General features: G+C 37.7%; 1 protein-coding gene across 7 annotated transcripts in view; it reads right to left on the bottom strand.

Annotated features, from left to right (window-relative positions):
• ABCB4 (ATP binding cassette subfamily B member 4) overlaps positions 1-27,808 on the bottom strand; it is an 87,256-nt gene that overhangs the window by 48,835 nt on the left and 10,613 nt on the right. For 3 of the 7 annotated variants that reach the window (XM_053608864.1, XM_053608866.1, XM_053608865.1), the window contains exons 5-14: positions 15,760-15,817; positions 14,421-14,612; positions 13,195-13,366; positions 11,830-11,954; positions 8,548-8,719; positions 4,826-4,939; positions 3,511-3,621; positions 3,178-3,303; positions 570-773; positions 65-235 (exon numbers count right to left, since the gene is read on the bottom strand). In XM_053608864.1, the coding sequence (XP_053464839.1) occupies positions 65-235; positions 570-773; positions 3,178-3,303; positions 3,511-3,621; positions 4,826-4,939; positions 8,548-8,719; positions 11,830-11,954; positions 13,195-13,366; positions 14,421-14,612; positions 15,760-15,817 (1,445 nt within the window). Of the gene's footprint in view, positions 1-64; positions 236-569; positions 774-3,177; positions 3,304-3,510; positions 3,622-4,825; positions 4,940-8,547; positions 8,720-10,758; positions 10,853-11,829; positions 11,955-13,194; positions 13,367-14,420; positions 14,613-15,759; positions 15,818-25,102; positions 25,203-27,808 lie in introns of those variants that run through there. The other 4 variants (XM_053608867.1, XM_053608868.1, XM_053608869.1 and 1 more) reach the window with 4 other exon arrangements.

Raw genomic sequence — 27,808 nt, 5'->3', positions numbered from 1 at the left:
CATTGGCAAGAATTTTCAATAAGTTTTCAATTTGCTGGCCTTAGGGTGTCTAGGGTCTACTGACCTTATCCAGAGCTGCCTGAACCTCTGCTTCACTTTCTGTGTCCAAGGCTGACGTGGCCTCATCCAGCAGGAGGATCTTGGGGTTGCGGACCAGGGCACGGGCGATGGCAATCCTCTGTTTCTGCCCTCCACTCAGCTGGGCCCCTCTCTCTCCAACCAGGGTGTCAAATTTCTACAACACAGAAAACATGCAAGAGCTCTTGAAGTATTTTAAGTAAAAAGAGCTAGGGATTCTATAGAGCTACATGAAGACAACTGGGAGCTGTATCTTGACTATTGTAATGTACCATAAAACCAAATTTTTAAAAACTAGAGCCACATAACGTTTTTTAGTTCTCAGGTCCTAGGCTCTACTCCTTAAATCCCTCACTAAGTCACTGAAGGGCCCAAAGTTGGACAACCCTGCATCTCAAACATTAGTGGTTAAACCTTCAATAGAGAAACGAACTCAGTCCAAGGAGGTGAAATTCTAACATTGAAGACAACTGAATTCCCAGAGCCTTTACCTGTGGTAGTTTCATGATAAACTCATAGGCATTGGCTTCTTTGACAGCTTTCTTTATCTCATCCATGGTTACATTTCCACGGCCATAACGGATATTTTCAGCAATTGTGGTAGAAAATAGCACTGGCTCCTGACTCACCACTCCAATTATTTCCCTCAGACACTGCACATTGAAGGCCCTAATATCCTGCCCATCAATGGTAACCTGAAACAAAGAAACAATTCCTATTAGATATTTTAAACAATCTGATATCTAAGGTATCAGGACTATGTAATTTGTTATTAAAAGTCTTAGCTAACCTTTTTCCAGTGTTTAGAAAGAACAAATATAAATACCAATAAGAATAAAAATAAAAAGCTTCTGCTCATTTCTGACATTTATTTTCTTACAGTTTTTTCATGAATAGATTATTCTTCATAAACTATTTGGCGTTATATGTTTTTGGCATACTATTATTTTTACTTGCCAATATTAAATTTAAATTAAAATGCCCACTTACCTACCTAATATACATATCATTTTGATGGAATTATGGTATTTTGCTATTTTAACAAACCATAATTTACTTTATTTCCTAAGTTTTAAACATTTGGCTGCCTTCAAAAATTAGCAAAAGTAGAGAATAACCAAGTTGAAGAGTATGATGTATTGTTAACAATTGATAACAATTGTTTATGTGTACAATGACTGGTTATTTGCGGGGCATTTTTTGCTTGTTGAATAAACAATATTTTAATGGTTTACAATGTCAGCAGTAATATACAAATATATATGCTTTATTGTAATTTACTAGCACTGGGTTTTATTATTTAATCTGTCTTTTTCTAATTAATAGATATGAGGTGATAGCTTGTATCTGTTTTCATTTGTATATCTTTATAAGTAAAGCAGACCATTCTTGAAATTTTTTCCAAATCTGTATTTATTCTCAAAAGATCTGCATGATCACATCCTATAATAAACAAGATTACCTTCAGAGATTTATATTCATTTCTCAAATATTAAGTATAATACTTTTTCTATATATCATGAATCTTTTTGCTCCAATTATCACTGCTTTCGTTTATCATTTTTTTTTCTTTTTGAGACAGAGTCTCACTCTGTTGTCCCAGGCTAGAGTGCTGAGATGTCAGCCTAGCTCATAACAACCTCAAACTCCTAGGTTCAAATGATCCTCCTGCCTCAGCCTCCAGAGTAGCTGGATTATAGGGCTTGCCATGATGCCGGCTAATTTTTCTACTTTTAGTAGAAACAGAGCCTCACTCTTGCTCAGCCTGGTCTTTTATCATGGTTTTATTGACAAAGGAAAGAGGTTTAAGGTAAAACTGAACTAATCAACTATGCCATTTCTTTTGTAATTCCAGTGGTAATATATTATTGAATCATTATGTGAACACTGACTATTTCTGACATATATTTTCTAAGAAAATATTTATTATTCCAACAATAATAATAATAGATATTGTTAGATTACTTACCCTCAGTGGTAGTAGTTTAGTAGGTTCTTTTTTAAAAATATAGGAAAATATTTACATTTGAACCAACCTAGAGTTTACTTTAGTAAATGAGGATGGACTTATGTTTCTGCATAGTAATATCAGATTTTTTCCAAGAGTATTTATTAATTTTATTAAGTAAAATAAATAAATCATTTCATGTAGCCTAGTAAACTTTGTATTCATTTATTCCTGAGATCTCTGTTCCATCCCAATGCTTTTATATGCTTTTTGGTTTTCTTTTTACCTTGTAATCTTTTGTCTTCACAATTGCTGTGATCCATGTATAATAAATTTTAATATCAGGTAAACTCAGTGCTCTAAACTTGGAACAACTGGGGAAATTCTGAATATAGACTATGGACTAATGCATTAATGTTAAATGTACTGAATTTGATCATTGTTTTATGGTTATTTAAGAAAATCCTTCTTCTTAGAAAATGTATTCTGAAGTATGATATAATATTCACATACGTGCCCAGAGAAACAAAAGATAATAAACAAAGTAGGTTAAAATATAAACAATTAGTAAATTTTGGATAAAGAGTATAATTGAGTTCCCTACTTCAATATTCTGTAAGTTCAAATTCATACCAAAATATTTAAATGGTAAAAATAATACACTTTAGTCTATTATTGTCACCCATGTTTCCGGACGTTTCTTAAGAGACTATCCCACTTTCCCCTTTAGATATTCCAAAGTTTAGGAAAACTTAATTGTCTTTAATGAATTTAATTGCTGTCCTAAAATAATCTGGTAACCCTGATTGTCAACAATTGCTATATGGAATATGTTTGACCAAACCCAATAACTCTTTGAAAATAATTCTCTCAGTAGTTTAGATCACTATTTTCCAGTAATTGATGGGTTATGAAAAGTTTAGTTGGAACAGTATAGAATTGCCTAGCTTCTATGTTCTTTAAGGCTTTTATTGAATATACTTGTTAAACCACTCCAAAGGTATGATTGCATTATCCATGTGCATTGCAATTTTGTAATGCCTCTTTACAAAAACTGGATTCACAAGCAGATTTGTTGCTAAAAAACTAATTTCAAGGGGCCAGTTTGTACCCAGCACCCCACTTTGGAGAACTTAGTTCTTCCCACTTACCGTACCCTCATCAGGGTCATAGAGCCTCTGTATCAGCTGGACCATGGTACTTTTCCCACAGCCACTGCTTCCAACCAGAGCCACCGTCTGCCCACTCTGTACTTTTAGGTTGAGGCCCTTCAAGATCTGTGAGGGAAACGAGAAAAAGGACACACTTCATAACAAAGCTCTAAAAAGAGAGTAATTCAATTCCATTCGAAAAAATATATCAAAAAGGAAAAATAACCCCTTAGAAAAAAGCATATAAATATCAAAATAATAGAGACTTTATTCTTTGAGATAATTAAATAATCCATCTGAGTTAGGAATTCCTATAAATATTACGTACAGTACCTTGACATTAGCTCGAGCAGGATAAGAAAAATGAACATCACTGAACTCCAAATTCCCTTTGATGCTGTCTGGTTTGTGTCCTCTCTCTGAAAAACTGTCAATTTTAGGATTCTAAATAAAACAAAATTTAATGACTATTCCATGATAGGACAAACAATTGCATTTTTAAGGAATATGATTCAGTAAATTCCAAAAACAGGACCCAGAATAGCACAATCTCCTTCATGTGAGACAGATCCCCAGGTAAAGATTGTGTGTGTACCTGTGTATCTGTATATAATGTGTTGTTTAAGGAAATAGTCCCTTTTCAGATAAAAGGCTTTTCCTGGAAAGTACATAAGAAATATTCTATTTTATTTCACATAATATTTCATTTTAATTTTTTGGCATGTCCTCATCAATTTTCTAAATGGCCAGATATGCATATTTATACAACTGCAATAACAAAAACATAACATAATTGATATAGCCAGGCATTTTCAGCATTTAGTGGAAATTATTCCTAATTAATAAAAGTAATAGATTGGGTTGAGAAGACTAACTGATTGATTACCAGAAAATTATTTAGGAACAATGCAAACTTCCAAATATATTCAGAAGCTGAGAACTTTTTTCACGTCTTGGATCAATAAAAAAGGAGATGTGGCTTAGATTAAATTATAAAATGTCAGTTACCTGCTTTACATTTAATCTGAGTAGCATACTTTGGCATGTTCTTTTCTTTTTTTTTTTTTTTTTGCAGTTTTTGGCCGGGGCTGGGTTTGAACTCACCACCTCTGGCATATGGGCCCAGCGCCCTACCCCTTTGAGCCACAGGTGCCACCCAAAACTATTTTCTTTTTCACTGTAGTCAGTTCAATTTAGTCAATACAGTTGGTTCAAAATAGTATCAAGCATGCAGGGATAATTTTGGGGAAGGTCAACCTACAGCAAAATATACAGTCAATTTCACCCCCCCTCCTATCCCACATAAAAATCATAATCTCAGTTTGACCACAACATGAAAGAAACAAAGAGAAAAATTAGGAAGAGAAACATTTTTGCTCTGTACTGTATTAATAATATACTAGTGCAGGCGAACTTTTCCAAAATGAGATCAGTATTATATTATCTAAAGTAAACTTACAGAAATATCAATGAGGCATTTTTGTTTCATTCATTAGTAAGAGGAGATCATTAATTTCATATAACTAAATTTCACTGTAGTCAGGACCATTTATTCAACACAGTTGATGCAAAAATATAGAATGTAAAGCCAGATTTAATTATCTAAGCCTCAAAGATGTTTTCCACATTAAAGTAATACATGACTTACATTATCAATAATGTCAAAGATTGCATATGCAGCTCCTCTTGCGTTGGCAAACGCATCAATACACGGTGCGGCCTGACCAACACTGAAAGCTCCTATCAGGATTGAGAAAAAGACCTGAGCAAAAGAACATGAGGGAAAGTTAGAAATCACGTTCTGACATCTATAATGTGATTTCTTTAACATACTACACAAAGGATTGGATTTAGGTTTATACTTTAAACTTTTTTTTTTTTAGTACAAGAGCAATATTTACAAAGTTCATGAAGCATTTCATTGCCCAAATGGGTTTCTCCAACCTCAAAAATAAATGGTGTCATTTTCCAGACTATATGTTGCTCTTCCCATTCAGGTGTACAGTTGGAAAGATTTTTCAAACTTATTTTGTCGAATCTGAAGCTAATACTACCTTGCAGAAACATTTTCCATCAGTATTGTTACTCTGTCCTATATGATTCCTCTGACTCTGCGTGGAATTGCACGGAATGTTCAATATGAAACATGGTAAGTTTTCGCCTCATGGAATTTTCCTAAAAGAACACCATTTTACATATATATATATATACATATATTTATTCATTTTTAATATTTATACCATAAAAAGTAACAGTTCATACATTACTAAACACTAAATCACTCCCACGTGCACTGTTTGTTAATTCCTTTACATCAGCAGTTCTCAACCTTTTTGGCACCAGGGGCCAGTTTCATGGAAGACAATTTTTCCATGGATGAGGAGAGGGTAGGTATGGTCTCCAGATGACACAAGCACATTGGGTGTATTGTGCACTTTATTTTTGTTATTGTTACATAGTAACAATGAAATAGTAATGAAATAATTACACAACTCACCAGAAAACAGAATCAGTGGGAGCCCTGAGCTTGTTTTCCTGAAACTGGACTATCCCATCTGGGGGTGATGGGAGACAATGATGCTCAAAGTATGTTGTATATGTCCTCAGCTCCACCTCAGATTATCAGGCATGAGCTGCTCATAAGGGGCGCTTACCCTAGATCCTTTACATGAGCAGTTTATACTGGGGTTCATGCACTTGTGAGACCCTAATGCTGCCAATGATCTGACAGCAGGAGAAGCTTGGGCAGTGACGTGAGTGACGAGAGCCCACAGGGAATGGTTGTAAATGCAGATAAAGCATCTCTTGCTTACTCTCCAGTCACCTCCTGCTGTGTGGCTCAGTTCCTATCTGGCCACGGATTGGTCCTCGGCCCCGGGGTTGGGAACCATAGCTTCATTAACACAGTTCCCTTCGTATTTTTTTTTTTCACTATGAAAATGAATTGATATAGAAAAGCCCAGAATATAGCTTTAAGAATTTCGACAATATACACAGCATAACTTAAAAAAGAAAAACATAAATGAGAGAAATTAACTCTTTTCTCTTTGAGGATGGTACAACTTCCACATATAGTTTGGCTTTTCTCAAAAGATAGTAACATTTCACATGCCCCAAACTCAAGGTATCAGTCTATCAAATATCTATCTATTACTTTTAGTATATAGATATGACCCAGTAACAAAGAAAAAAATATCTCCACCAAAATAGATGTTACAAAGCTAATGCAATAGAGGCCCTGTCCTTTATGCAGAGGGCTTTGCTTGGACCCCTTTCCTGGGGAATTCTCAGCCCTCTCAGCCCTAGGGAGGAGTGTCATCATCCACATACTCAAATAGGCAACTAAAGCCAGACAGGACAAACTCATCACAAAAGGTGAATGGCACAGTCAGGATTCAGCCTCCCTCCTTCATAAAACATCAGCAGGAAATGAGGAAGTGAAATAAAGTGGAATGCTTCTAAACTGACAGCCAGAGAGGAGAAGAGAAGTGGGAAAAAATAGACATAGCAATAACAAAAGCTCATCTAGCCACAGCCCTCAACCCTAAATGAAGTCTGAAGATACCACTATACAAAACATTTTGAAAATATTAATTTTCATAATTTGACCCTAAATCATCATCCAAGAACCAAATTATGATCAGTATCCTCTGTTTAGGAATATTGGGAAGTGCAGGTTTTAAAATCTTTCTATTTAAATGGGTTACATATTATTATGATGTCCACTGACATGGAAGATGATTATAAAATATTGCTAGTTTATAAAAAAAGGTTACAAAAGGGCTGGGCACAGTGGCTCACGCCTGTAATCCTAGCACTCTGGGAGGCCAAGGTGGGTGGATTGCCTGAGCTCAGGAGTTCCAGACCAGCCTGAGCAACAGTAAGACCCCATTTCTAAAAATAGTAGGATATTATGGCAGGCGCCTATAGTCCTAGCTACCAGGAGGCTGAGGGAAGAGAATCGCTTGAACCCAAGGTTTTGAGGTTACTATGAGCTATGAGACCAATGGTGACAAAGTGACACTCTGTCTCAAAAAAAAAATAGGTTACAAAAATGTATATATAATATATTTATTAAAAAGGTTACAAGAGGGCTCGGTGCCTGTAGCTCAGCAGCTAGGGTGCCAGACACATACACTGGAGTTGGTGGTTTCGAATCCAGCCCAGGCCTGCCAAACAACAATGACGACTACAACCAAAAAATAAAAATAGCTGGGTATTGTGGCAGGCACCTGTAGTCCTAGCTACTTGGGAGGCTAAGGCAAGAGAATTGTTTAAGCCCAAGAGTTTTGAGGTTACTGTGAGCTGTGACGCCACAACACTTTACCCAGGGTGACAAAGTGAGAGTGTGTCTCAAAACAAACAAACAAAAAAACCAAGGTTATAAGAGGTATCTATAATATGTTTCCCATTTTGAAAGAAAAAAATGTGTGTATATATAGAAAATGATCTGGAAGAAATATACCAAAAATTATCATCCAATATATGTAAATTGTTAGATTATAAGTAATTTTAATTTTAAAGATTCTGTATTATAATCCTTTGTATAATTAGTATATATTACTTTTATTACCATAAAATGAAGCTATATTCATTTTTGATAAAGAAAAATAGCCAGGCATTGTGGTTCGTGCCTATAATCTCCATGCTTTGGGAGGCTAATGCAGGAAGATCACTTGAAGTCAGGAGTTTGAAACCAGCCTGGGCAACATAGTGAGTTGCCACCCTACAAAACCCAGAAAAATTAGCCAGGTCTTTTGATATGCTCCTGCAGTCTCTGCTGCTACCGAGAAAGGTGAGGCAGGTGGACCATTTGAACCCAGGCGTTTAAGGTTGCAGTGAACTATGATGATGCCACTGTATTCTAACTCAGGCAATGGAGTGAGACCCTGTCTCAAAAACAAACAAACAAACAAACAAAAAGAAAAAAGCAAAAGCAAAAGAAAAACACATGTGCAACTTCTCTTTTTGTATTTGAGATAGCTGATGTTTTAAGTGATGTAGATTTAATGTTCTCTTTTACAATGACCTATAATAAAAATGTTTACTTCCTATATAAGAAACTTAAAGCAGAATAAGGAGGACTTCATATTTGTTCATCCATAATTTATTTCATTTTTATTTCTTTTCGTATGTTGTACATATTTCTCAAATGCTCTAACCACAACCTTTTTCCTTGCCCACAGTCATAATTACGCCTTGTGTATTCTAGAAAGCCAGCTCTGCCCACAGACAGAGCAAACATTCATCAAAAGACCAAAACCTATAATCGTGCTCAGCCTTCAAAAAGGAGGGAAATGAAAGAATAGAGAAGGAAGATGGAGAAACCATACTTTCAGAGGCTTCATAAATATTAGGAAAACTACTTACTGTCATAGCATTTCCGATAGTATATTCTTTTGATATAACTAGAGTGGATCCATACCAGAAGGCCAGAGCATAGGACGCGTATATTAACAGGAAGGCGATGCCCATGGAAATGTTTGCTGAAATAGCTTTTTTAATTCCAATCTCTTTGGCTTTTTCTAAATGTTTCTTATACCTACCAGAAAACAAGAGAGGAAACATTGTAATGAAGAATAACGATGCCTAATCTCATCTCTTTCTTTGGAGGTTTAAGTATTAATAACAAAGCAATCAGGGTAACAAAACCATAGTAAGACCCAGCTTTCTGGAATTGAACCATTTCAGGATCAGCCAAGATTACAATACATCCAAGTCTTCTCCTTACTGGCCTGGACCCATCTCCTTTGGTGCCTACGTGGCCAACCAATGTTCCTTTGGCTGTGCCAGAATTGAAATCTCACACCTGGGATATGGAAGAGCTCTCTCATCACCTTTATGCCAGCATCACAAGTCAGGGTTGAGTTAGGAGAGAAGCGAAGCCAACAAGAGTTGATTGTAAACACTATTGGGCTCTTCTTTTTTTTTTTTTGAGACGGAGTCTTACTTTGTCGTTCTTGGTAGAGTGCCATGGCATCATAGCTCAAACTCTTGGGCTCAAGCTATCCTCTTGCCTCAGCCTCTCAAGTAGCTGGGACTATAGGCACCTGCCACAATTCCCGGCTGTTTTTAGAGAAGGGATTTCACTCTTACTCAGGCTGGTCTCAAACTCCTGAGCTCAAGCAATCCACTTGTTTCAGCCCGGCCCACTAGTGGGCCTCTTAAACAGATTCTTAACTTAGGTCAATGTCTAGTCTTTGGAGAAAAGAAAATCTCCTTCATGCCCATTATGTGAGGGACATAAATTTTGCTTGTGCACAAACTTGGGCTTCTTCTTTTCTTTCTTTTATTTTTTTTTGCAGTTTTTGGCCGGGTCCAGGTTTGAACCTGCCACCTCTGGTATATGGGGCTGGCACCCTACTCCTTTGAGCCACAGGCGCCGCCCTTCATTTTTTTTTTTTTTTTTTAATCAGGCTGATCTTTATCTTTTTTTTTTCTTTTTTTTTTTTTGAGACAGAGTCTCAAGCTGTCATCCTGGGTAGAGTGCCATGACGTCACAGCTCACAGCAACCTCAAACTCTTGGGCTTAAGCGATTCTCTTGCCTCAGCCTCCCAAGTAGCTGGGACTACCGGTGCCCGCCACAATGCCTGCCTATTTTTTGGTTATAGTTGTCATTGTTGTTTGGCAAGCCCAGGCTGGATTCAAACCCACCAGTTCCAGTGTACATGGCTAGCACCCTAGTAACGGAGCTACAGGCGCCGAGCCTGATCTTCATCTTTTAAGCCAAGTACAAGGTCATAAATGGTCACTACTTAAGGGATATGGGCATTTACTCATTTTTTTCTAGATTTTACTTTCATCATCTGCAAAATGCAGTTAATACCGTCTACCTTGCAATGTAATTATGAGGTTGATAGATAATTATAGAAAGCAGTTATTACTGCTTTATAAAGCAATAAATAGTTGACAAACTTGACAATTCCTATCAATTACTATTATTATTACTATATTTATACTGGGTTTTCATTTCCTCTTGAATTTTGCTCATTCTATTACTATCACATTTTTGAATAGTAACTCAAATGCTTATTACTGGCTGTTAGAATTTGATATAAAGTTACAAATGATATAAAGTTAGAAATGATAATGTCTTTACATCAAATTAAATTAAATCTACTTTTCCATGCTTTACCCAAAGAGTATATAACATTTAATGCGGGTTCCCTGAAAGTGGGGAAATAAATCCAGCAGATATATAAAGGAGACATGGGGGGGGAGGGAAATAACACACAAATTAGGATATTTCTCTTTAGATCAAAAAAACCAACACTTTTTTTTTCATTTTACAGCTTAACCAAATGTAAATTCCCATGGGGATTCATTAATTTTTTAAAAATATATTCTGCCACCCAGATGTTGGTCTCCTTGATTACATAAAGCACCCAGCTACCCTCCTGCTCTGGGGTGCTGTGTTCCTGGAGCAGGGCTGCCTCTCTGGGGAGACAGCCAGCAGGCCACGTCCAGCACTGTGATTACTCCTGTGTGGCTGGCCTCAAGGTGTGTGCAGGAAGATTTACTTCTGCCCCAACGTGACACAAGGCACCAGTGACAGCAGTGGGCATGTTGTAATTAATTACCTTCACTTAGGCGGCTCGCTCTCCGGGGCTAATGGAGCGGCACTGATTACACTGACATCCTGAGGTCCACCTGAGGGTTAGTGTGGTCTGTGTGGACTATTGTGTACAGGAAGCAGCAGTGAGAGAGAAAAAAGGAAGAGGTTAGAGAACCAGAAACACGTTGGTTTTGAAGAGGGATTAAGGAGTAGAAAAGTAAAAATGGAGGGGATTAGGAATCATTGTTTAAAGTGCTGGACAATTTCCACTGAATTTTTATTTCAAAGAGTTGTAGGTATCATTAGTTCTGTTGGACAGCCAAAGAAAACACTTCATATGGAATCATACCTCAACTATATATTATTATTTAAATAAAAAGGTAAATAATTTTATTTACTTAAAGCAGAATAGGATTTTTCACAGGTGTATACTTATCCCCCAAACTCACTGAGGTATACACATTTGGTATGTGTATACAGCGTTTCATTTGTCAGTGTCAACCATTCCTTAATAACTGTTTTTTAAAGCAATGGCCTAGGGTGTTAAGTCCAGAGCCACCAAGAACAGCTTAGTTATCTCCTGCTCTGGGGTGATAAGTTTGCCAGACTCATCCTGGACCAGTAAGGCTAGAAGCCAGAGGCCAAGGTTGGAAACCTTGCCTCCTCCTTGTGGGGGACCTCCATGGGCTGTAACTGGAAGGTTAGCATTTCCTTAGGTCTTTTTCTTCTACATTCCAGTTCATGGTTATTAAAGGAGTAAAGATTCAAAGCAAATCAAAATATTTTGATAACCACTCCTTAAAATAATTGGTTTCCTTTGCAACCTTACATAATTTGTTTTATGCATTTAAAAACATTATTCTAAGAAGGGAGTCCATTTGTGTTATCAGATGGCCGAAGGAGTCCTTGGAACATTAAGGAACCCTGCTCTATAGCTAGACATTAAGCTCCAGCTATCAGTATGGAGTATTTATATATTGGGAGGGGGAAGGGGTCATATTAGGAAAAGGGAAGTAATAAACACATACCACAAAAGAATGAGTAACAAAATATAAAAGTGCGTTCTTTGAACTAGCGGACAAAGAACCTTCCTGACCTTTCCAGCTCTTTGTTCTGGCCCCCGAAAGCTATCACGGTCCTGATCGCCCCCAGAGCCTCTTCTGCCACGGCACCTGCTTTTGCATAGGCAGCTAGTTCTTTGTCACTAAATGCCGAGAGAATCTGGACAGAAGAGAAACAGTAATGACTTTTGTATGGGGAGAAAAGGTAAAAGACAGTCTGCTCAACTCTTTAACCTACTTTTTCTTTTCAAACCCTACCCTTCACCAAACATTAAAGTCAGGCAGCAAATGACAAACAGGGTACTAGATGCAACGGCTGCTCCTACCTCCCACAAAGGCTGGATCTGACCCACCCTGATAGGTTCTCTAGGAGTAGTCAAGGGGAAAAAGAATCCACACACAATTTTCTAGATAGCATTTTTTGGCAACACTGTCAAATTCCACATCTACTATCTTTTCTCTGTTAATTACAAGGTAAATTAAAATACAACTGCACTGCTTTGAAAGGGTTTATCACCTTTTCCTTTACTGTGTCACAATTATGTACATGTTCATTACTGTAAAAATCATACTTCCAGACCTACTCACGCACATTCTGTTTAACTATTAATCAGATAGCTAAGCAAGATGTTTCAGGACAAATCAAAAGAAAAGAGATACAAGTAGTTCCCTAAGTAATTCATCAACCTCAAAATGAGCAAAATTGCCAGGAAAATTTCTCAATTTCAAAGTGTTGGCTGAATCCTTAGGCAGGTTTTCTTTGTTTTGTTGCAAGGCAAAAGTGGCAGAGTGCCACTTGTCTATCACAGGTAACAATTAAAAATTAACTAATTTAAAACTTTTATGTTCATGTAATATTTGGAAGAATGATATATTTTTAAATTGTGCTTCCTTAAATAAAGACATGACCCCATGTTATTTTTAACTAATACTAGGCAAAAAAGATTAAATCAAAGAAATGAGAGCAATGCAAAACATCTCCAGTTGAGGTAAGACCTGTGAAATTTTGAATCACGTTAAACCAGTGATTTTTCAACCGGAGTCCTGCAGCATACTGGTGTGCTGTGAGAGGATCTTAGGTAAACCACAAAAACTTATACAGATCACTAATTACTTTTGAAAGAAGTTCAAAGCAAAGTGGTTTTTTTACTGACCCCCCCCCCCAATCAACATAAAGTGTGCTGCAGGAGCTTAACTATAGGTTCAAGTATGCTGTGAGATAAAAAAGGTTGAAAAACACTGCATTAAATACTAATTTCCTTCCTAAAATGCCATGTTAACATGCTTCTGGATGTGGTTTCCACTTACGTTTATCACAGATGTGCACAAGTACCACACTCCTGAATATTACAAACGTCTGTATGTGTGGGTTAAGATGAAAATGCCCAGGTCTCACATACCTTTGCCCAAACGGCTGCTGACAGTCCCAGGATAGGGCTGATGGCCATTATTACAAGGGTGAGTTTCCATCCTCTAATGAATCCCACTATAAATCCTGCAAAAAACGTGGCTACGGCTTGAAAGAACATTCCAACCTTGTCACCAATTCCTTCACTGATTTTGGAGATGTCACTAAAAAAGATCACACCTAAATGGTTACAGGGAGGAGGTCTTCAGTCAAAAAGGTGAAGTAGACGTCTAACAAACACACAGACAAGAAAAACTTAACACCACCGCAAGCCTCTTTCAAAGTCTTAGCCTCTTTAATTATATTTTCCCCACCAAAATACTACACACAAAAAACATTCAGGATTAGTTATGCTTCTAAGAAGTTAGAATCATTAAAGTTGATCCTATAATATCAACAGTCAATCCTATTAGAGAAGCGCTAACATTTTGAGTCAAAAGCACGAATGAGTTAGGAAAGGCATTGCAAGAATGATAGGGAACAGTCATAGGGAAGTATTACTGCATTTCCTACTGTGGGGAAGTAACAGAGAAGATGTCTCTGCTTCTACCCTTGTCCCTATTCTCAACACAGCAGCCAGTGTGAGTCTTTGACAATAAAGAGTCTGACCCTGTTATTCCTCTGAAATCCTTCCTGATGCCTAAATACCCTGATCTCCCCTCCTTTTTTGATGTCATTTGCTCACGACGCCCTTGCCAGGACTCTCAGGAAAAGTTTATCATCTATCTCCCCCTACTGGAACATAAGCACCAAAAGGACAGAGATCTTTGCTTTGTTCACTGACACATCACAAACACCTTGAATGGTGCTTAGCGTATAATAGGCCCTCAAATATTTATTGAATAAGTGAAGAGTCAACAATTGCTAAAGCAAGTCTCTTTGTGATTAGTTCATTCATTCATTTACAATCTTTATTGAGGGTCTAGCACCTGTCAGGCCCTAAAGTAGTTAGATCCACAAGAAACAAGGAGGAGCTATGAGTTCAAATGAACCTACTAACCAAATGGGAGGAAGCTAACAGATGGAAAACACACGGTGGCATAGGCTGTGAATGCTGCTAGAAATGGCTAGAAATGGTCAGAAATGACTGTCAGATGACCTATTTCCAATATATGTCAAATGCTTAACTAGTTATTTTTTACATTTAAAATCTTCCCTTGACAAATTTTCGCAGTTATTAGCTTCTTTATGTAAGTGGGACATTAAAAATGCACTTACTCTGTCAGTCGCGTATTGAGTTCAGTGATATCATTGATGTCAAACCAGCCTATTTCCTGTCGTAGAATAGCATGAAAAAACTCTTGCCTAATTTTCCTAATCTGTCGGCCAGCTGCCAAAGTCCAAAATGAAACTTGTATGTAGGCCGCAACAAGAACTCCAGCACCTAATCCTGAGTAATAATATGCATATCTGGAAAATAATTAGAAAGAATCTTTAATTCTGTTCTTAGTGTAATATTTAAATACTGTTCTCTAGTCATCTCTTTCAGGAGAAATTTTCAGAATTGGTAATCAGTAACTTTAATAAACTGATCCCAAAGACTATATAGGATAGTATAACAAATTCTAACTTATGCAGTTTAAAATAATTTTCTTTTCTCAAATTATAAGATGAGCTCCCTGATTGCAAGTCTATTTACTTGAACTATTAGCCAAAGAAACATGATTTTTTTGTTAATGACAAAAAATAACTTAAACGATTCACTCTTAACTGATAATCTGTAAATACAATTTAATCCTTCTTTCATAATTGTATTCTAATCATGCATATCTTATTGTACTGAAAAAGTTCACTACTTACTATTCATGTACTACAAATATAGGAATAAACAAATCAAACATGAAATGGTTCTTAGTATAAGTTTTTTCATATTCTTTAAAAAATTTTTATATTCTTTATACAAAGAATCAAAAAAACTTGCTATTTGTCAGAATTCAAAAAAAATTTTAAATATTATGACAAAATGTCATGAATTCAAACTAATTTGAAATGAAGGTTTAACTAAATAAATAGAAAGTTAGTATCTTTTAAAAATAATACATTTTAATACTTTCAAATCTTTTTTTTTTAAATCTAATTTTATAAACTCTGTCCAGATAGAAGCCTGTGAGGCCTGATTTTGCATACAGATAACACTTATTATAATCAACAACATTAACTGATATGCAAACATATAAATGTTATGTTATGGACTTTTGAGATTTTACTGAGAAGACGGAAAGAGCGAGAAATGCTATAAATACCATTACAGCAGATGAACTGGAATACAGATGGTATATTATGTAAAAGTATAATATCAATTAAATTTACTGAAGTTGATAATTGTACCAGTTATGTAAGAAAATATCCTTATTCTTAGGAACCACTCTGTAGTAAAGGACCATAATGTAGGCCATTTATTTTAACTTGGGGAGTAGGCACACAAATGGTAACAATCGGCGTACCTGGATAAAGAGGCTCTTGTATATTCTTACAACCCCTGTAGTTTGAAATTATTTTCAAATGAAACAAAAAAGTACATCTCATAAATGTTGAGATATACATATATATCAATTACCTCGTCATTTCTTCTTCTAGAAGTTTGCCTGGATTTAGCAGTGACAATGAAAAATTCACTAAATGAAAACAAAACAGTAAAACATTTTTAAAAGATTGAATTATTAATAGTGAGAAATAAAAATAAAATCCTAAGCCTCTCAAATGACTGAAGATACCCCATCTTGGTCGAGGGGATCCCAAAGAAACCTTAAAACTGAGTTCCCAGCCATGATGTGATAGGAAATTGTACACACCTCATCACACCCTCTCCTTCCCTAATCACTGTTAGGCTTTCTTCTGTAAGGGTTAAACAGAAAACCAACCCATTGGAAAGACTTGCTCCACTGCTGATTTAAACCAACTTCATGACTGGCCCTCCCTTTTTGTAGTATAACTGATCAGTATTCCTTCTTGATTAGAGACCACCAATCATGGAGTGGTTCTGGCCAGTCTACAGAGGATGAGCAGAGAGAGTTTTCATGAACTTTGCTTTACCTTTTGACATCAGAGGGCTGAAAACTTGGTCCTTGGATCATGCTAACACCACCATTTTTTAACAAGGGTCTGATAAAGGAGTGTGAAGTTTAATTGTGCATGTGTATATTTCTCTTTCATAAATACTCACGACTCTTCCTACAGCTCATTAAATACATATATTTGGCCACCCCACTCAAAATAAATACCTTTTCTCTCTTTTTCTTTTTTTTTTTTGCTTTGAGACAGCATCTCCCTCTGGCACCCTGGGCTAGAGTGCTATGGCATCATAGCTCATGGCAACTTCAAACTCCTGGGCTCAAGCGATCCTCTTGCCTCTTACCTAAGCATCTGAGCAGCTGGGACTACAGATGCCTGCCACCACACCTGGCCAGTTTTTCTAATTTGAGTAGAGACAGTCTCACTGTTGCTAAGGCTGGTCTGAACTCCTGAGCTCAGGAGATCCACCCACCTCAGCCTCCTAGAGTGCTAGGATTACAGGTGTGAACCACCATACCTGGCCTGTTCTCTTTACCATTCCCTAGAAGTGTTAGTTTTTGGCTTTCAGCTATGCTTCTCAGCTTGCAAAATGGCCAGACTACACACTGTAACTTTTATGAGAAATAAAACTCTCCTTTCTAAATTTATGAACCTCATCATTCTTCAGTTGACAATAAAATATTTGTTAAGAATTGAAATATATGAAAGCTGGGCAGTGCCTGTAGCTCAGGAGTAGAGCACCAGCCCCATATACTGGAGGTGGCGGGTTCAAGCCCAGCCCCGGCCAAAACTACAAAAAAAAAAAAAAAAAGAAAGAAAGAAATATATGAAAGCTAAAAGATGCTTTAGTTAAAGTTTTCTTTAAAAATCATTCTTTTCACACTCAATTGCATTCTTTTCAATATACTTAAATAAAAAGCTCAAGGGTAGAAGGAGGGGGGGAAGAGGTGGAGAGGGACTCAGTAAGCTCCCACCTAATGGGTACGAGGTAGAGGTAGATGGCACACCTCCTGGGTAAAGAACTCAACTAACACTCAGATGCTACCTAACACATGTAAACAATGTAACCCAACTGTCTATACCCTTATATTAAACTGAAATTTAAAAATAAATAAATATGGGACAGGAGCAAGATGGCGGCCAAGTAACAGCTTCCTTGCATCTGGGCACCTTGAGTCTGGGGAGATAGGACTCCAGGCATCTCTGGCTGCTGGGATCTGCCTATCATCACACTTCTGAGGATACAGGGAGTCAGCGAGAGACTTCTGGACCCCAAGAGGAGGACTAAAACAGTGGAAAAACGGCAAGTGGTCGCGTGTGTTCAATTTGTCTAAACCCGCCTGCAACTGTAAGTTCAGTAGCAGTGAGACTGCAAACCAGAAAGGCCTTACCTGTGAACTGTTTTGGTGTCTTTGGACTTGGCACTCAGTTGAATTGCCTTAGGGAGAGCCTGAGCGGGAGTGTGGAGAACTTTGGCCGTTGTCTAGGGCCCCAGTCTGAGCCGCTGAGCCAGACGGAGCTAATAGTGTTTAGCTGTGGGTCACAGGGAGCCATTGTGAGTGATCTGCCCCGGCAAGCTCCGCCCTCAGGGTTGCAGAGCTAGAATTGGGTGGGAGCTGGTAACCCAGCAACCAAGTAGCCTAAGGGTGGGGTCCTAGCCGCCTTGCAGTCCTAACCCTCAGGGGCAGAGTGAGACTGGTTTTGGCACACTGGGTAAGTGGATAGCCACTTTAGCAGTGATTCCAGCGACAAGCACTTTCCTGGGTAAGCTTCTGCTCAGCAAGTTTACAAGTTCAAAGTGCCTTTTAAGTGGGCTGAAGAGAGATTTAGGGTGTCTACCTGCTGGGATTTGAGAAATCAGCAGCCTCCAGTCGTATCAGAACTGTGATTAACATCTCATACCCCAGAAGACCACGTGTTGCCTAGACAATATTCAATAACTTATACATACTGCTTTGTTTTTAGTTTTGGGTTTTTTTTGTTTTTGTTTTTTTTTTTTGGTTTGGTTGTCTTTTTTTGTTTATTTTGATGTTGTTGATGTTTTGTTTTTTAATTTCAACCTTTTCCATACAGATCCTTTTTCTTTCTCAATTTTTCTAGTTTAATTATAATTTCCCATTGCTGCCTTTTTCAATAACTAGAACTTCATTTTTGCTAGGGTTTCTACCGCTATTATTTGGTTTTTCACCCAATTTTATCCTGTAAAGTTTTCTGTTTGCTTGTTTTGGTTTGATTTATAGCATTTTTGTCTTTCCTCTCTACTTGGTGGAGGTAGGGTACTGTGTCTGATCAGGTTAGCAAAGAGCTGCTGACCTCAAGGGAACCACCCAACTGGGCACCTATTAAAAACTGGGTTTTTTTAAGCTTGTGTTAAAGTACCCTACTGTACACCTATATTGCTCTGTCTCCCTCATTCTGTGCCTCTCTTCTTTTTGTCATTATTCCTTTTACCCACCCCCTCTCCTTTCTCTATTTTTCTTTTTCTTTTTTCTTATCACTCGGTCCTCCTTTCTTTCATCCCTTTTTTGCTCTTCAACCTTCTCACGCTTCTGGTCCTGTAACCCTTAGTCCACAGGCACGAGAACTTAAAGATCAAGAGGAAGTGAAAGGAAAATTAGGGCAAGGAAACAGATAAAAGAAATCACTCATGAGGAAGAATCAGCAGAAAACTCCAGGCAACATGAAGAACCAGCCCAGAACAACCCCGCCAAGGGACCATGAGGTAGCTACTGCAGAGGATTCCACCTATACAGAAATGTTAGGAATGACAGAAAGGGAATTTAGAATGCACATGTTGAAAACAATGAAAGAAATGATGGAAACAATGAAGGAAACTGCTAATAAAGTGGAAAATAACCAAAAGGAAATCCAAAAACAGAATTAACTAAGAGAAGAACAATATGAAGAATATAAAAAGGATATAGCAGAGCTGAAGGAACAGAAACAGTCAATTAGGGAACTTAAAGATGCAATGGAAAGTATCAGCAACAGGTTAGACCATGCAGAAGAAAGAATTTCAGAGGTAGAAGACAAAGTTCTTGAGATAACTCAGATAGTAAAAGAGGCAAGAAGAGAGAGAAAGCAGAACATTCACTGTCAGAATTATGGGACTTTATGAAGCGTTCCAACATACGAGTTATAGGAATTCCAGAAGGGGAAGAAGAATGCCCCAGAGGAATGGAAGCCACACTAGAGAATATTATAAAAGAAAATTTCCCAAATATCACCAAAGATTCTGACACACTGCTTTCAGAGGGATATCAGACCCCAGGTCGCCTCAACTCTAACCGAGCTTCTCCAAGACACATTGTGATGAACCTGTCCAAAGTCAAGACAAAAGAAAAGATTCTGCAAGCTGCCAGGAGTAAGCGCCAGTTGACCTACAGGGGCAAATCCATCAGAGTGACCGCAGACTTCTCTAATGAAACTTTCCAAGCAAGAAGACAATGGTCATCTACCTTTAATCTACTTAAACAGAACAATTTCCAGCCCAGAATTCTGTACCCTGCTAAGCTAAGCTTAAAAACTGACGGAGAAATCAAATCATTTATGGATATACAAACATTGAGGAAATTCACCACAACAAGACCAGCTCTACAGGAAATACTTCAACCTGTTCTGCACACTGACCACCGCAATGGATCGGCAGCAAAGTAAGAACTCAGAAATTAAAGGACAGAATCTAACCTCCTCACTGATGCAAAAGATAAAACTAAGCAATGGACTCTCACAAAATAAGACGAATAGAATACTACCACACTTATCAATTATCTCAATAAATGTTAATGGCTTGAATTCCCCACTGAAGAGACATAGATTGGTTGACTGGATTAAAAAACACAAGCCATCCATTTGCTGTCTGCAAGAAACACGCCTGGCTTCAAAAGACAAATTAAAGCTCCGAGTCAAGGGTTGGAAGATAATTTTTCAGGCAAATGGAATTCAGAAGAAAAGAGGAGTTGCAATCTTATTTTCAGATACATGTGGATTTAAAGCAACTAAAGTCAAAAAAGACAAAGATGGTCACTTTATATTGGTCAAGGGAAAAATACAACAAGAAGACATTTCAATTCTAAATATTTATGCACCCAATTTAAATGCTCCCAGATTCTTGAAACAGACCTTACTCAGTCTGAGCAATATGATATCTGATAATACCATAATAACAGGGGACTTTAACACTCCTCTTACAGAGCTAGACAGATCCTCGAAACAGAAATTAAACAAAGATATAAGAGATTTAAATGAGACCCTAGAACAACAGTGCTTGATAGACGCATACAGAACACTCCACCCCAAAGACAAAGAATATACATTCTTCTCATCGCCCCATGGAACATTCTCCAAAATTGATCATATCCTGGGACACAAAACAAGTATCAACAGAATCAAAAGAATTAAAATTTTACCTTGTATCTTCTCAGATCATAAGGCACTAAAGGTGGAACTCAACTCGAACAAAAATGCTCGACCCCACGCAAAGGCATGGAAATTAAACAATCTTCTGTTGAATAACAGATGGGTGCAGGAAGAAATAAAACAGGAAATCATTAAATTCCTTGAGCATAACTACAATGAAGACACAAGCTACCAAGTACTGTGGGATACTGCAAAAGCAGTTTTGAGAGGAAAATTCATCGCTTTAGATGCCTACATTCGAAAAACAGAAAGAGAGCACATCAACAATCTCAACAAGAGATCTTATGGAATTGGAAAAAGAAGAACAATCTAAGCCTAAAGTCAGTAGAAGAAAAGAAATATCCAAAATCAAATCAGAGATCAATGAAATTGAAAACAAAAGAATCATTCAGAAAATTAATGAAACAAGGAGTTGGTTTTTTGAAAAAATTAATAAAATAGATAAACCATTGCCCAAAATAACGAGGAATAGAAAAGTAAAATCTCTGGTAACCTCAATCAGAAATGATAAAGGGGAAACAACAACTGATCCCACAGAGATACAAGAGATCATCTCTGAATACTACCAGAAACTCTATGCCCAGAAATTTGACAATGTGAAGGAAATGGATCAATATTTGGAATCACACCCTCTCCCTAGACTCAGCCAGGAAGAAATAGAGTTCCTGAACAGACCAATTTCAAGCACTGAGATCAAAGAAACAATAAAAAATCTTCCAACCAAAAAATGCCCTGGTCCAGATGGCTTCACTCCAGAATTCTATCAAACCTTCAAGGAAGAGCTTATTCCTGTACTGCAGAAATTATTCCAAAAAATTGAGGAAGAAAGAATCTTCCCCAACACATTCTATAAAGCAAACATCAACCTGATACCAAAACCAGGAAAAGACCCAAACAAAAACGAGAATTTCAGACCAATCTCACTCATGAATATAGATGCAAAAATTCTCAACAAAATCCTAGCCAGTAGATTACAGCTTATCAACAAAAAAGTCATTCATCATGATCAAGTAGGCTTCATCCCAGGGAAGCAAGGCTGGTTTAACATACGCAAGTCCATAAACGTTATCCACCATATTAACAGAGGCAAAAATAAAGATCACATGAGATCCTCTCAATAGATGCAGAAAAAGCATTTGATAAAATCCAGCATCCTTTTCTAATTAGAACACTGAAGAGTATAGGCATAGGTGGCACATTTCTAAAACTGATTGAAGCTATCTATGACAAACCCACAGCCAATATTTTACTGAATGGAGTAAAACTCAAAGCTTTTCCTCTTAGAACTGGAACCAGACAAGGTTGTCCTCTGTCACCTTTACTATTCAACATAGTGCCGGAAGTTCTAGCCAATACAATTAGGCAAGACAAGGAAATAAAGGGAATCCAAATGGGAGCAGAGGAGGTCAAACTCTCCCTCTTTGCTGACGACATGATCTTATACTTAGAGAACCCCAAAGACTCAACCACAAGACTCCTAGAAGTCATCAAAAAATACAGTAATGTTTCAGGATATAAAATCAATGTCCACAAGTCAGTAGCCTTTGTGTACACCAATAACAGTCAAGATGAGAAGCTAATTAAGGACACAACTCCCTTCACCATAGTTTCAAAGAAAATGAAATACCTAGGAATATACCTAACGAAGGAGGTGAAGGACCTCTATAAAGAAAACTATGAAATCCTCAGAAAGGAAATAGCAGAGGATATTAACAAATGGAAGAACATACCATGCTCATGGACGGGAAGGATCAACATTGTTAACATGTCTATACTTCCCAAAGTAATCTACATATTCAATGCCATTCCTATCAAAATACCAACATCGTACTTTCAAGATTTGGAAAAAATGATTCTGCGTTTTGTATGGAACCGGAAAAAACCCCGTATAGCTAAGGCAGTTCTTAGTAATAAAAATAAAGCTGGGGGCATCAGCATACCAGATTTTAGTCTGTACTACAAAGCCATAGTGGTCAAGACAGCATGGTACTGGCACAAAAACAGAGACATAGACACTTGGAATCGAATTGAAAACCAAGAAATGAAACTAACATCTTACAACCACCTAATCTTTGATAAACCAAACAAGAACATACCTTGGGGGAAAGACTCCCTATTCAATAAATGGTGTTGGGAGAACTGGATGTCTACATGTAAAAGACTGAAACTGGACCCACACCTTTCCCCACTCACAAAAATTGATTCAAGATGGATAAAGGACTTAAATTTAAGGCATGAAACAATAAAAACCCTCAAAGAAAGCATAGGAAAAACACTGGAAGAATATATATTGGCCTGGGGAAAGACTTCATGAAGAAGACTGCCATGGCAATTGCAACAACAACAAAAATAAACCAATGGGACTTCATTAAACTGAAAAGCTTCTGTACAGCTAAGGAGACAATAACCAAAGCAAAGAGTCAACCTACACAATGGGAAAGGATATTTGCATATTTTCAATCACACAAAAGCTTGATAACTAGGATCTATAGAGAACTCAAATTAATCCACATGAAAAAAGCCAACAATCCCATATATCAATGGGCAAGAGACATGAATAGAACTTTCTCTAAAGATGACAGAGGAATGCCTAACAAACACATGAAAAAATGTTCATCATCTCTATATATTAGAGAAATGCAAATCAAAACAACCCTGAGATAGCATCTAACCCCAGTGAGAATGGCCCACATCACAAAATCTCAAAACTGCAGATGCTGGCGTGGATGTGGAGAGAAGGGAACACTTTTACACTGCTGGTGGGACTGCAAACTAGTACAACCTTTCTGGAAGGAAGTATGGAGAAACTCAAGCTAGACCTCCTGTTTGATCCTGCAATCCCATTACTGGGCATCTACCCAGAAGGAAAGAAATCCTTTTATCATAAGGACACTTGTACCAGACTATTTATTGCAGCTCAATTTACAATCACCAAAATGTGGAAACAGCCTAAATGCCCACCAACCCAGGAATGGATTAACAAGCTGTGGTATATGTATACCATGGAATACTATTCAGCCATTAAAAAAAATGGAGACTTACATCCTTCGTATTAACCTGGATGGAAGTGGAAGACATTATTCTTAGTAAAGCATCACAAGAATGGAGAAGCATGAGTCCTATGTACTCAATTTTGATATGAGGACAATTAATGACAATTAAGGTTATGGGGGGGGGAGGAAAAGCAGAAAGAGGGACGGAGGGAGGGCAGTGGGGCCTTGGTGTGTGTTACACTTTATGGGGGCAAGACATGATTGCAAGAGGGACTTTACTTAACAATTGCAATCAGTGTAACCTGGCTTATTGTACCCTCAATGAAGCCCCAACAATAAAAAATAAATAAATAAATAAATATATTTTTAAAGACCATGGGTTTAGATATAGGTCTTCAGGGCCCCAAATGGGAGAAGATAAGCCCTTAAGGGTTCTCCCTCAACCTAGCCCTCATGGCCTTTAGCAAGGCAGTTTCCTAAGGCAGGAAGGAGAAGCTGATCAAGGGACAGGGGAGCCAAAAACACATAGCAGGCATAATTAAAACAGAAAACACAAAATCTAAGGGGCATTTTTTTTTTTGGTGGCTCAAAGTACTTTACATATACTTCTTTCTGTAAATTTTATTTCTTTTACTTTATTTTATTTTTATTTTTATTTCTTTTCTTTCTTTCTTTTTTTTTTTTTTTCTTTTCTGGAGACAGAATCTCACTGCATTGCTCTTGGAAGAGTGCTGTGGCATCACAGCTCACAGTAACCTCAAACTCTTGGGCTTAAGCGATTCTCTTGCCTCAGCCTCCTGAGTAGCTGGGACTACAGGCGCTGGCCACAACACTGGCTATTTTTTTGGTTGTAGCTGTCACTGTTGTTTAGCAAGCCCGGGCCAGGCTTCTACCCACCAGCCTCAGTGTATGTGACTCATGCCTTACCCATTTCTGTGTGTTTTTCCTTTATGTGTCTCTTGTGACATAAGGATGGGAAAGGCTGAATTATATCCATTGTAAAGGAGGAAAAAATGAGAACAAATTGCTCAAAGACAAGGCAGCGGTCACTGGCAAATTAGTCAACATCCTGAATTTCATGTTTTGTATTTTGGTATTTTTACTAGAATTCTGGCAGTATTAACTGGAAGGAAATAAGTTTTTTCATTAATTTAAACTAGTTTGATAAAAATATCAAGGTACAATTCCTAGTTTTCATGTTTTAATAACTAACATTTATTGAACATTTATTATATGCCAAAGCACTGTTATCAACACCTTAGATGTGTTGATTCACTTAATTACTTTATGAGATAGGTATGTTACAAATCCTCATTTGACAGAAGAGTAAACTGAGGCACAAAGAAATTAAGTTACCCAAAGTCACATAGCTAGCAGGCAGCAAAGCTGAAAGTCAGCCCCGGCAATATGTGCTCATAGCATGCTCATAATAGTAAACTATACCGACTGACTTATGTCGTAATGACGTATTTTTACCTTTTAAGAAAATAAAGTGAGTCTTGGCTCCCATAGCTCAGCAGTTAGGGCGCCGGCCACATGCACCAGGGCTGGTGGGTTCGAACCCGACCCGAGCCTGCTAAACAAACAAACAAACACACAAACAAAAAATATAGCCGGGTGTTGTGGCAGGTGCCTGTAGTCGCAGCTACAAGGGAGGCTGAGGCAAGAGACTTGCTTGAGCCCAAGAGTTTAAGGTTGCTGTGAGCTGTGATGCCACAGCACTCTACCCAGGGCAACATAGTGAGACTCTGTCTCAAAAAAAAGAAAAAGAAAACAAAGTGAAAAAAAAAAAAAAAAAAAAACCCAACCCAGCCTATATCTATTGCATCCGCAAAATAACAGCTTAAAATACCACCATAGCATTGTTGAAAAAACACACCAGCCTAGGTATTTCCAATTCACCATGATCAGAAGAGAAACAGATCTATCTTTGTTCCTTTATCGTGTGCAAATAGCTCAGTGGTCATGTTTTCTGGATGCTGTATCCTCCTTCTCTTTTCCAAAGTGGAGATAAGGTTGAAATTTAGTGAAAACTCAAATTCAACGGTCAGAGTCAATTACCAGTATCCCGCCCCAGTTGCAGTGCAATTTTTCCTTCAGGAATATAACTTCAACTGATATTTACAGTGAAATGTTTCTGATTATTAATCTAGCTTTTTATCAGCTACGAGACCCTTAATGAGTCATGCCTTATTTTACTTCTCTTCTTATCAGTTTAGTTCTATGTTCTCATTTCCTTTCTGAGGCCTTAAATATGGCAAATTGGAACTGTGTTTGGAAATAGAGGCAAACAAGCTATTCTAAAGTTATGGTTTTGTAGAAATCATTGTGTTTTTTTTTTGTTTTTTTTGTTTTTTTTTTTTTTGCAGTTTTTGGCCAGGGCTGGGTTTGAACCCGCCACCTCCAGCATATGGGGCCGGGGCCCTACTCCTTTGAGCCACAGGTACTGCCCATCATTGTGGTTTTTTAATTCTCTGAACTTAGAAAATGGGTAAAATCTTAAATGTTTTCTTCTCCTCCAAACACCTACCTTAAACTTTGCAATTCTCTCAGTAAGGGTATCATAACTCAATCTGACCCTCCCTTCTAGGAAATATAAGAATCTATAGGTATTGGGCACCCAGGCTAAGAATGAGAATCTGGTTGTGACTTAGCAACCCAAGGAGACTCTGAGCCCTCAGAAAACTCAGTTTCTGCTGCCTGTGACAAAGGTGAGACAAATACATGCTGGCGTGTTACCCAGTGAGTCACAGGATTCTAGATGTGGAAAGGGCCTAGACCTGGTCTTGTCTAATTATACCTATTTTGAGCCAGTCTCATAAGTGATTTCCAAGTAGCCAACTGGTTTGGTGGTTCTCGATACTGTCTGCCCTTTAGAATCAGAGGGGGAGCTTTAAAAATGTAGATGCCCAGCCTCCACCCAACACCAATTAATCCTGAATCACTGACCGAGTCCAGAGCATCGTATTTTTTAAAAGCACCCCCACTGATTCTAATATGCTAGGGTGGAGAACTCCCACTCTGGTCCATCTGAATGCCTCTACAAGGAACTGGGAAACTCCTGAAGATACTTCTTCATTTTATTTTATTTTATTTTATTTTATTTTATTTTATTTATTTATTTATTATTTATTTCTTAAGACATAGTCTCACTATATCACCCCGGGTAGTGCTGTGGTGTCACAACTCACAGCAACCTCAAACTATTGGGCTCAAGCCATTCTCTTGCCTCAGCCTCCCAAGTAGCTGGAAGTACAGGTACCCTCCACAATGCCCAGATATTTTTTGGTTACAGTTGTCCTTGTGTTTTTAGCTGGCCCAGGCTGGGTTCAAACCTCCAGCCTCAGTGTATGTGGCTGGCACCGACCACTGTGCTATGGGTGCCGCCAGATACTTCTTCATTTAAGAGAGCTCTCACATAATCCATCCTTTTCATAGATGAGGAAACAAAATATTAGAGTGGTTCTTTTATTTCCAAGTTCTCACAGTTTTCCTCAATATTTATTGATCATTCACTATATTTCGGACACTTTACATAAATCATCTTGTTTAATTACCTTTCAAAGATAAGAACAGTAAAGATTATAGAGGTTAAGAAACATCACACAGCTAATGAATGAAGGGTCTGAATAATGATGAGTGTACACATTAAAGAGAAGGCAACATTGTCCTCATTATCGCATTTTAGTCTCAATCACTATCTACCTTCCCTGATTCTGCCTAGAACTTCTGTTATCGTATACAATATTCAGCACAAAACAAAGAGCTGATCTTTGTTCAGGCACCATAGGCACTATGAAGAGTTAATTAAAGTAACCCAGGGCTCAAAAATGCCTTTAAACCCTCAACTATGAGGGATTGCAAGGACATGAAGGTTGTAGTGATTTCCCCACAAAATTTTCTAGATTATTACAGTTACATAGACTTGGCATCAAGATATCAAGTTCTTGATGCTCTGCAGAAAATTTTTTTTTTCTGTGACTCTGTCCTTAAGGTTTGGACGCAGAATATTTTGTGCATAGTTTCTGCACAACTGAATCATTGTAAGGGAAGAACTCTGTCATGGAGTACCATTTTTCTATTGACAAGGACAGCTCTGTTCACAGTAAGTCATTGTCAGATCCTCCTGTAATTCAAATCCTTTTTCTCCTAACATTCTCTTTTAATTTGGCTCCCATTAAG

Source organism: Nycticebus coucang, chromosome 11 (genome assembly GCF_027406575.1).
Source record: "Nycticebus coucang isolate mNycCou1 chromosome 11, mNycCou1.pri, whole genome shotgun sequence".
In the NCBI taxonomy this organism is placed as follows: Eukaryota; Metazoa; Chordata; class Mammalia; order Primates; family Lorisidae; genus Nycticebus; species Nycticebus coucang.
The sequence above is the reverse complement of the archived record's forward strand: the minus strand, read 5'-3'. Positions and strand labels throughout refer to the sequence as shown.